Raw genomic sequence first — 11,255 nt, forward strand, 5'->3', positions numbered from 1 at the left:
ATTAGGGGAAAATCCATAATCTCTGTGGTTCCCCTCCGTTCTGCTTCATTCCCAGGGGGAGGGAGCTGCTTGTGCACCAGCACAGCTCCGTGGCAGCTGTGCCATATCCCTGCTACAAGTGTGCATTAACCCACGGAATAATCTGGAGATGTGAAGATTGTGCTGTGATTCCCTGGCTGGGAAAGGGGATCTGCTCTGCTGGAGCACCCCTGGCACGAGGCAGCCCAGGCTCACCTGACACGGAACACGACCCACAGGGGCTGGGAGATCTCCCCTGTTCCCTGGTGCTGATCTGGGCCAGGATCAAACTCTCCTGTGTGCGGGGCTGCTCCGGGCTGGCAGCCAAAATCCAGGAGATAAATGCATATATTGGACTGGCCAGAGCCAATGGCTGCTGCCATTGCAGCCCCAAGGGCAGGGCAGGACTCCTCACCTGCCACTGCCACCTCCTGCAGGGCCAAGGCTGCACTCCCTCCTCTCTCCTCAGTCCCACACTGCAGAGCACTCAGTGCTGAGATAAGAGGGGACAGCATGGGAAACCCGGGTCCTGCTCCCAAACCCACCCATCCCCACCTCCTCCTTCCCACAGAAACTTCCCCGGGACAACTCCGAGGGACTTTTGCACTGCCACAACAAACTGCCAGCAAAAGGAAGTTTTTTAGCCACTTTTATTGATTCATGCTTTCAGTCCTTACTCAGTTAAAAACAAGGCACATTAAATACATCCTCTTATTGCTCAATAAACGCATGCGGCTCATTCCAGATATCAAAGGTAATAAATAATGGCACGAAAACACCAAGACAGTTATAAAAATGACAACCCAGCTTCAAACACAGCATTGAACAGCCCAGGCTGCAACAGGAACCTGACAACAAACCTAAGTGCCACGTGGAAACCTGCAGTGTGTCTGTACACGTATTTATACACCCAAACACTGCAGGGATCCCCCTCCCCACAGGTTATTTACAATACAAAATTCCCACAGAAACCCCAGGAATCCTCCCTTCACACACACAGCCCCACTCCTGCTTCCCCAGCACGGCAAGGCAGTGACACCTCACAAGTGTTCCCACAGTGCATGCACATCACAGGGCCCAGAGAGCAAAGCCAATTCCTGCAGGCACAACGAGGGGACACGGACACGGAGCTGGCAGGGACTGCTGGGGACACGGGCAGGGTCCCTGCCTCTGCAGGGGAGCAGGAGGTGACACGAGTGCCCAGACACAGGGCAATCCATGTCCAGGGACACACAGCCAGGGGAACCCACAGCCACAGGCCAGGTGCAAGATATAAAAACAAGAGAGCAAAGAGCATACTTTGGGTGCAACACAGAAATCCTGCTTTCCAGGGAAGTTCAGGCTATTATTTTAACAATGCCAGTTAGAGAGGGGTGGAGAATTTCTCTTTAAACTGTACAAAAGCTGTTCTACAGTGAAAATATTTTTTCTTTACAAAAAACCTGTTCAACATTGGAAATAGTTTTTTCTTCTCGTGGCCTGGAAAAGATCTCATGACTTTTACTTTATTTCCCCTCACACTTTTGTTAAGAGCAGAATCCTGAACCCCTTCCCTGGCCCACTGAGCCACAATGCCAGTGTGTGGTACATTCATTTCCCTCCATCCTGCAGGACGTGTGAGATCTGTCACTGTGCGTTTGGGACACACACATCCCATCCCTCACCTGAACATTCTGGAACACAGCTCAAAAGGAAAAGCCTACAGGGCCACAGGAACAAACAAGCCCCTTTGTTCACTGAAAGGTCCTTGTGGTGCCAGATGTGCCAACTCCCCCTTCCTCAGCCCCTGCTCGAAGCACAAAGCCAGAACCTGAACAACATCTGCATCAAAAAACAAACTGAACATGCAAAAAACATCTGAACCATTTTAGGAACTCATTTTAGGTCAGTCTTACCCTTTTTTTTGTATCTACTGTTTTTCAACACCCAAATGTTTTATGTTTTTTTTTTTTAAGGGCTCTGCTTCTGCAGCCAGAGACAGCACCTGCACTCACTGTGCCACATCCCACCAGTGCCCAGCACCTCCATTTGTGTCTGGAGCCATTTTCCCTGTTAAAACATCCAAGGAATCCTTGCTGCTCACTCCTGCCCTTTTGGGCATCCCTGATGGATGCTATTTTCCATCAGTGGACGTGGTGATACCAGTAAAATACATCAAATTTTACTCCAGCAGAAATTCTGACCCCTGGGAAGTGAAGCTTGGTTTGAGGTGGAAATTGCTCTACCCATGGAATACAGCAGATGCCAAATCCAGCAGCAAAGCAGGTTTCCCTGCCTTGTTCTACATCAGCAGCAATGTCCCAGCTGATCTCAGCCCAGCCCAGCAGCAGGAGGACAGCAGGCAGGTACAGCAGTGCTGGAAACAGCTCCAGTGAGGGCTCCATGCTTTGGTTTTTCATTTAGCCTGCTGAAAACCAGCTTTACTTTCCAGAAAAGTTAGCAGGATGCAAAACACACGCTTTGTTTTTTCACTGTGTTTGAGCATTTTAAAATTAACATTCAAGAATGTTGTGCTACCAAAACCTGCCCCATCCTACAGAGCATCAGGGTTTGCCCCAAACTTGAAGCTCTTTTTAGCATAAAACACCTTTTGCCTTTATTTCACTGCACAAAGCACCACCTGCAGACAATGCCATTTATTAGAGGCAGTTTATTTGTGTTAACAGTGGAGAAGGGAAGCTGTGCCCAGCTCTCAGCTACATTATTACCTCGGGTGATTAATCCAGGTGTCTTGTTTTCCAGCTGCAATTTCTGAGCGGCCACTGGAACAACAGGGCAAACCCACCACCCACAGCAGGCTCAGGACAGGTCTCCACCATCCCCACCCCTAGAAGTGCTGGGTCTGCTCCTTTGGAATGGTGTCTGCACTCCAGAACACAGCTTCCCCTCTCTTGCTCCTTGGTGAAGAGGCAGAAGCAGCTCAGAGGTTTTGTGTTTGCAGAACTCAGAGCGTTTAAGGGCAGGACTTGCCTGGATTCACCCAGGATTCACCTGGGGTGCAAATGTTAATGGCTGGGGCAGGATCCACCCTGAGCACGGGGTGCTCTGAAGGTGAGGATGCTGCAAACGTTAATGGCTGGGGCAGGATTGACTCTGAGGGAGGATTCACCCTGAGCACGGCGTGCTCTGAAGGAGAGGGTGCTGCAAATGTTAATGGCTGGGGCAGGATCCACCCTGAGCACGGGGTGCTCTGAAGGTGAGGATGCTGCAAACGTTAATGGCTGGGGGAGGATTCACTCTGAGGGAGGATTCACCCTGAGCACGGCGTGCTCTGAAGGAGAGGGTGCTGCAAATGTTAATGGCTGGGGCAGGATCCACTCTGAGCACGGGGTGCTCTGAAGGTGAAGGTGCTGCAAAGGAGAATGGCCCGGGCAGGATTCACTCTGAGCACGGCACAAAGGTGAATGGCCAGGGACGTGCTGAGCGTGCCCCCAAGCCCTGCAGCCTGCACTGCCGAGCTCCTGCGGCACAGCCCAGCCAGGCACGTCCCGGGGCAGTAAGGAGACCATGAATGAGGAGGACAAACGCACCAGAGTCACTTGGGAGAGCTGCCCGGGGCCAGGAGCCCCGCCCAGAGCTCAGAGCTCAGAGCCCGCCTCCGCTGCGGTCCACGGGGATGGCCTGGCGCCGCAGGTTCTCCTCGGCACTCTTCATCAGCACAGCCAGCCTGCTGCCCGACACACGGCCCTTCTGGATGGCACTCATCAGCTGGGGACACGGGGACAGTGTCACTGGGGGGCTGCCACTGCAGCCAACACACACACACACACACACACACACACACACGCACACACACCCACACCCACCTGCATCCCCAACCTGCAAACCCCAACCAACTGCGGCCCCAGAGCCTGGCCCAGGCTCACCCACACCCCCAGGGCTATCAGGGACTGCTTTGGACAGGCCTGGATGGCAGGAGGAGGGCAAGTACCAAAAAGGATCCACCTGGAAGCAGGGCAGACAACTGTCATCACTGGGGCTCCTCCATGACATTTCAGAATGTGGGAAAGCCCAGCAGCTGCACAGGTTTTCTTTGGTTATTTGCAATATCTGAAGGATGCAGCTCACAGACAATTCAGGATTTTTTTGCATTTAGGAAGAAATTGGTCCTCATGAGGATGGGCAGGCCCTGGCACAGGGTGCCCAGAGAAGCTGTGGCTGCCCCTGAATCCCCAAAGTGCCCCAGGCCAGTTGGAACAACCTGATCTAGTGGAAGGTGTCCCTGGCCCCAGCTTGAAGATGAGCTTTAGGGTCCCTCCCAGCCCACATCATGCAGGGATTTCGTGATTCCTGATCCATCACTGATCCCAGACCTGCCCTTTCCACCCACATGCCTGTCTCTGGAGAGACACTGTACTTGACTCCCACAATTCTTTCAAATCCAAATTCCTTTATAGACTTTTAAAACTAATTTGCTTCTAAGTCCTGGAAGCTGGACTCTGCTCTCTCCCAGTGCAAGCACACTAGTGCTAAGATTTTAGTTAATTCTTTTTTATCCCATGGATAAAGGCAGCATTAGAGCTGGAATTACCTGCAGCCAGCTCTGCAGAGAGCGCTGGGGAAGCAATTGGCACTTGCCAAATGCAATTTCTTACTCCCACGGACTGCAGGAATCCCTCAGATTCCTTCCCCCCATGGGAAAAGCTGCTCATTACACCTGCAGCTGACCTGTGCACAGACAGGGATCTCCCAGCAGCAGAGGCACTGCCCCCTGCCCAGTCACCTCCCGGGCCACCAGCCTGCCAGAGCCTGGGGCAATGTGCTGTAGAGGAATGGGATGGGCTTTAAGGACCCTTCCCACTCAAAGCACCCTGGTATGCCATGATTCCTCCTGATGGAACATGGGCTGGTTGCCTTTACCAGCAGTTCCAAGGCTCCCTGTCCCTCCTGTTTGCCCCAGTTGGCACCCAGCACCAGGGGATGCCAGGGCCCCTCTCTGCCAGCCCTCTGAGGCCCCTCTGCACCGTGCAGGTGGCCCAGGCCAGCCCTGCTCTGCTCCCACCTGCAGGCCAGCAGCCCCCAGGCACAACCTGCTCTATTTTCCAACACAAACCTCCACAAATATTTGCCCAGGGCTTGCACAAGTTCTACGCTCAAACGCAATTACTTGAAAGTTTTCAGAAAGCAAACACTCAAGTATTGGGCACTGACTTAACAGATCCATTAAAAAATTAAACAAACATTTAATGTATTTTGCTCCTTCCATGGCAACCCCAGTTCATTTCAGTGGCACCCTCGTGCTTAGCACTGAGTGCTTCCCTGGAGCAGTGCAAGGCACAGGAGAGGGCTCAGCCCTGCAGGGCCACTGATGCCTCAGGTTTTAGCATTTATATTTTTCACATTCTGTGCTGCTTTAGTGTGCAGCTCTGAGCTTCACATTCAGCGTTGCTGAGCTCTGTGCACAGAGCAGGAGACAAAACAATTCCTGCTCCAGCTGGGCACCAAGGACAAATGACCCAAATCTCAGCCCAGGAGCACAAACCCCGTGGGCTGGAGAGAGAAAAACAAGCAGGGTGGGACTGCCTGGGCTAAAGCTGGGATGGGACAATGAACTGCAAGGTGCAAATGGAGCAGAACTGATCCCAGGGAGAGAGCCCGGGAGCGCTCGTGCATTTTGGGGCCGTTTTGGTTCATCTTGGGTGCAGCCCTGGCTGGGCTCTGGTGCTGCCCAAGGTGGATCCATGGAGGAGATGCTGGGAATGAATCCCTGCTTTATTCTGGGACTCTGCCCAGCCCCTGCTCCGGGGCAGCCTGAACAAGGCATCCCCATCACTGCTGCTCTGGGACATTGCAGGAGCCACAGAGTGACATAGGTTTGCACAAATAACCCTGAAATACTCCTAAGCCTTTGTATTGTATGGGATGATGTAGGGCTGGCAATCCCTGGTGAGCCTGCTCAGCCCAGCAAAAACACCCCAGAACGCCCCCAAACCCCACAGAACAACAATTACTGGTTGTTTCAGCTCCCCAACCAATGTACCCAACCCCAGCTCAGCCCTGCAGAAAGGGCTGGGCTGCCCCAGTGGAGGTACCAGGGTGTCCCTTTCCAGCAGCCAGAACCCAGCTGGGCTGCTCTCTCCCATTTGAACAGGTCAGCATAAACTCCCAAAGCCATTGGTTCTCCTTCCCCCTGGCTTGTTTAGTTTGGCTTTTCCCCTTCCCCCCAGTTCACTACAGCCCCTCAGCTCAATTGCTGCATTTTAGGCAAATAAATACTCCTTTTTGCTAATGCTGGACACAACCTGTGAAAATTTTCTGCATTTAGATTCAACAATGCTGCTCTTATCCCCAGCTCATCTCCAGAGAGACAATTACCATTTCCTTTGCCTTGATCTTGTTTGTTTAACTTGACACAGTGAAGAAAGGGCTGACATTGACCAAAATCCCCAGCATTAATTTCTCTCCTGTTTGGCATTCATCACTGCCACCAGGCAGGGGAGACACAGCAGGCTCTGAAATACCACCCCAAAAAAGACTCCTCAAACACCAGCCCAGCTGACAAACTGCATATGCAAAGGAAGCACCCTTGGGCTTGCTTTAAAGTCCCCCAAAAAGCAGATGCATGTCATTTTTTTCAGAGAAGCTGGCACAATTTAGCAAATCCAGGAATTAAAATGGGTTATAGGGCCTGGGATGGGCTCTAACTACAAAGCTCATTCTTTATAATATTCAATTTATAATTTAGTTATTTAGGTTTTTATCATTGTGGTTATATTACTATCTATAATTATAAATACTTGGTTATTCAGTTGTTTATTATTCAGTTTTTTAGTTTACTCATTTTTATAACAACCCTTAACAGCTGTGGATAATGCCAGTGTGCACACCTGTGCCGTGAACCTTCCAATGCACACCTGTATCCTTTTAAATACATTTAAACAGCATTTCTGGGCTTAAAATGCCAAATTCAGGTCTGGACTGGGGCCTACTTTGTAAATTGGACCTGTTCTTTGAGTCTGACTGGGAAAAAAAGCATTTTTTTCTGAATTTCTGAGCCGCTTGAGGATGCTCCGTGTGCCCCTTGCACCACCACAGGAGCACTCCCCTGGTCTCCAGCCCAGCCCAAGCAAGGGGAAAAGCTCCCTAGCTGTGTGCTGCTCAGAAACCAGCCCTTCCTGGAACCAAAGGAAGCACGCACCTGCAGGAACTCGTTGAGCTCCACCTGCCCGTTTTTGTTGAGATCCACCTCGTTGAGGATCTCGTGGAGGGTGTTCTCGTCCATCTGCACGCTGATGCTCTGCACAGAACGAGCACAGGACGGGGGGCTCAGCTCAGCAGCCTGGCCTCAGCCCTCAGCAGGCTGCTCCCCGAGGGAGCCAGGAGCAGGGGCAGCTCACCTGCAGCACACGCTGCACGTCCAGGATGGTGATGAAGCCCTTCTTGTCCTTGTCAAACATGCGGAACCGCTTCTTGTACCTGGAGGGAGGGGCTGCACGTCAGGGCTCCCTGCGCTGCAGGGACAGCAGCACGGGCAGCCCTCCTGCCCCACTCACCTCTCAATGTCTGCAGGCACCAGGCTGATCTCAGAGCTGTCTGTCAATTGATCTGTTTTCACTTTGTAGCCCATTTCATAGTACAGGAATGTTTTAGCCGTTTCAAGCTCCTCCTACAATGAAAACACAAAACCTGAGAATCTGAGCAACAGCAAGTTCTTACGCAGATACTTATTTTTTGTACTTTACAATTAGGTTTTTTCACTTAACCAATACTTTTCTAAGGTCCCAAAATTAAGAAGATAGCAGCTGAGAAGTATCAAAAAGTTAAACTTAGGCACTTTTTACTCTTTGCAAAAGGTATCCATGCTAGTAAAGACTTCCAATTTCTGTGTGAATGCTTTCAGGTGCATCCACACCTTCAGTCTCACACAGTCTGACTGTCCCTTTCAGAGAGAAATGGCCTTTTTAGGCTAGGCCTACAAGTTGTCATTTTTCTCCCATTTGATATCTTAGTGTGATGATGATTTAGTGTGATCTTTAGTGTGATGACTTGGACTCAGCTGTCCAAAATCAGAAAAAAAATCAGGGAGCTCAACACCAGGCAGGTTCTTTATGGTTACAGGAGCTTCCTTTGCTGAGGCAGATCAGTTGAAAAGTGTCAATAAAACAAAATAACTGACAGGAATAGGACAGCAATGCCAAGCCTGCTTTCATTTCTAAGGCTGGGGAGCAACAGGATACAGATCTTTCCCCCCCCATCTCATGGACAATCCCCACCCATCTCACAGCCATTTGATAAAGCCTTTAGAATGAAATGCACCAAGTGACCCATTCTGCCGGGAATAAAACATCACTTGTAGCTCTCTATTCATCCTTAACAGAGAAACTCCTGGAGCAAAACAAAGCAGCTGGAGCTGAAAAGGGCCCTTTTTACCTTCTTCTTCTGCTCGCTCCAGTTGAGCTCCTTGGCCATGATGTCCACGATGCGGGGCAGGGCCTCGTCGGCAGCCTGCACGTTGAGGAAGGCCAGGCGCGTGCGGCGCGAGATGATGTCCACGGCCGTGCGCGCGTACTCCTTCACCCCGTACACCACCTGGGACAGGGACAGCAGGCATGCACCCACAGCCCCAGACATGGATGGGAGAGCCCCTTGTGCCTGGGACACCTTATAGAACACACCTGGGGACAGGGACAGCAGGGATGCACCCAGAGCCCCAGACATGGATGGGAGAGCCCCTTGTGCCTGGGACACTCTACAGAGCCCACCTGGGGACAGGGACAGCAGGGACGGCACCCAGAGCCCCACAACAGGATGAGAGAGCCCCTTGTCCCTGGGACACCTTATAGAACACACCTGGGGACAGGGACAGCAGGGATGGCACCCAGAGCCCCACAACAGGATGAGAGAGCCCCTTCTCCCTGGGACACTTTACAGAACCCACCTGGGACAGGGACAGCAGGGATGGCACCCAGAGACCCTCAGCAGGGCTGGGAGAGCCTCTTCTCCTTGGGATATTTTACAGAACCCACCTGGGGGCAAGGGACAGCAGGGATGGCACCCAGAGCCCCAGACACGGTTGGGAGAGCCCCTTCTCCTTGGGACAGTTTATAGAACCCATCTGGGATCCAATATTTGTACATGAAGTACAAAACAGGCACTATATAAATATTTAATTGTGCACAGATATATTCATATGTGTATATATCGATACACAAAGTGTGCTCCAGGTACAGGCACAGAAAATTTCCTTTGGTTTCCTCAAAGGAAAGGGCTCAAGCAGATGTTTCAGAGCCACTGGCCTGCTCGTCCCAAGGACAGAATCACAGAAGGTGACACGGTTTTTCCACATACCTCAGCTTCGATGTAAGGAAATTCAGATACCAGACGTTTCCCAACAATAGGCCACCTCTTCCCTGTCACCTGGGCTATTTTGGCCACCTCAAAAGCCTTGTCCCCATAGGTGGAAGCCAGGTGCTGAGCCACCTGTGGAGAGGAAAATAAATCCAGCATGCTCTGAAAGCACATAAAAGACACATTTTCCTTGACCATTCCCTCATCCCCAATAACAAACAGCCTGCCAAGGGTGTTGGAGTGTGGCAGTGTGGGAGGAAGCTCAGTGCTGTGGGAGGCTGGACCAGCACTGCCCTGCTGTGTCTGTGCCACCAGGCCTGACAGCCCAGCTCTCCCGCCACACAGCAATCACGCTGCTGCACAGCTTGGGGGGCTCCAGGGACCACACACCCCACGAGTCAGAGAGTTTTTGCAGGAAACGGTCAAGATTAGGAGGAAGGAAAGAGGGGAAGATGACGAACCATTACTAACTCTATTTCTGTTAGAACTATCTCTGCCCCAGCTCTCATCGGGCTCACCAGACCCTTGCCCGAGGTATGCTGGTGTTTCATTTAGGAGAAGAGCAAGCCCCCCTGAGGCAGGAAGGCAGGGCTCACCTCACTCTCCAGTCCATAGTCCTGCACCAGTCTGATGTAGAGCGTGGGGCTCCAGTCCTGGGCCCCCTCGAGCAGCAGCCCCATGGTTCTGCAGGAGCCTGCCTCCAGGTTGTGCTCGCGCACGGCCGCGTCGATGGCGTCCCGGGCCATGGCACGGTAGGTCGTCCACTTCCCACCTGGGAACAGGGCTCACCTCGTTATTTGGGGAAAGCAGCACGAATACAGGCTCTTACACCCTGCAGACATATCTCTGTATTCCACAGACCACAGGACTGCTGCCAGGCTTGCTCCAAGCCAGTCCCGCTGCCACTGACAGAGCAGTTTGGGTACAGGAGCAGAATTATTCCCACAGAACAGGATTTTTGCATGCAACACCCCGGGGAATCCCAGCAGAGCTGTATTCAAGGAACCCCCAGTACCTGCAATGGTGATGAGGCCGCTGTCGCTGATGGTCACGACGTGGTTCCGGGACAGGGACTGGGTGTCCTTGGAGTCGGGGTTGGTCACCAGGGGCCGGATGCCGCTCCAGGCTGCCAGCACATCTCCTCTTCTCACTGTGCAGAGCCACACTGAGGCACGGCCAGCCCGAGCCCAGGGGTGCCCAGCTCCCAGTGGGCACTGCCAGGGTGCTCCACAGCCTGCTCGGCCCTGAGCAACCCCCAGAGCCCCGGGATAAGCTGGGCTATGGAATCCCACAACCAGTGATGGTGGAAAAGCCCTCCCAGCCCATCGAGTCCAGCTGGTACCAATGCCCACCTTGTCACCAGCCCAGAACACTGAGTGCCACATCCACATGTTCCCTGGACAGCTCCAGGGATGGGAACTCCAAACCTGCCTGGGCAGCTGCAGCCTGACCCCCCTTTCCAGGAAAATTCTTCCCAGTGAATCTGAACAGTCCTTACACTATATTTTATAAACCAAAATAAAGTTCGTTACATGAGTATAACATTTCCTTTCAGATCTTCCAAGCTTTTCCTCTAGATTGAAGGTTATTATTCCAAGATTTCCTCTTGACAAGCCATCTTTATCCACAGCCTTCACCCTAAGTGCAGTTACCAATTTGCTTTATACTGAAGTCTTTGGAACATGTTTTAATACAACTTTCAAATGACCGATAATTGAAAAATCACTAAAAGGGTGTAAAACACATCCCCCAAAGAACACGGAATAGATTTCCGAAATCAATGTGCTCTGCCAGCGTGTTCAAGCTGCCAAAATGAAGTGTTAATCACAGACACAAGACCCTGTATTAGGTTTATAAACTAATGAAACTACAGAAAGCAGCACGCGTGACGCTGTAATTAAGCAGCTGGAAAGTGTCCAAGCCTGTGGAAGTTGATAACCCTGGCACTG

The 11,255-nt window shown here is 51.9% G+C and overlaps 1 protein-coding gene across 2 annotated transcripts in view; it reads right to left on the reverse strand.

Moving 5' to 3' along the window:
- Positions 1-651: 651 nt before the first annotated feature.
- GPD2 (glycerol-3-phosphate dehydrogenase 2) overlaps positions 652-11,255 on the reverse strand; it is a 48,035-nt gene continuing 37,431 nt past the window's right edge. For both annotated transcript variants that reach the window (XM_074547748.1, XM_074547749.1), the window contains exons 10-17: positions 10,322-10,456; positions 9,903-10,078; positions 9,307-9,438; positions 8,389-8,547; positions 7,512-7,624; positions 7,356-7,434; positions 7,157-7,255; positions 652-3,726 (exon numbers count right to left, since the gene is read on the reverse strand). In XM_074547748.1, the coding sequence (XP_074403849.1) occupies positions 3,604-3,726; positions 7,157-7,255; positions 7,356-7,434; positions 7,512-7,624; positions 8,389-8,547; positions 9,307-9,438; positions 9,903-10,078; positions 10,322-10,456 (1,016 nt within the window). In that variant the 3' untranslated portion in view covers positions 652-3,603. The remainder of the gene's footprint in view (positions 3,727-7,156; positions 7,256-7,355; positions 7,435-7,511; positions 7,625-8,388; positions 8,548-9,306; positions 9,439-9,902; positions 10,079-10,321; positions 10,457-11,255) is intronic.

The sequence above is a fragment of the Zonotrichia albicollis genome, chromosome 10 (assembly GCF_047830755.1).
Source record: "Zonotrichia albicollis isolate bZonAlb1 chromosome 10, bZonAlb1.hap1, whole genome shotgun sequence".
Classification (NCBI taxonomy): domain Eukaryota; kingdom Metazoa; phylum Chordata; class Aves; order Passeriformes; family Passerellidae; genus Zonotrichia; species Zonotrichia albicollis.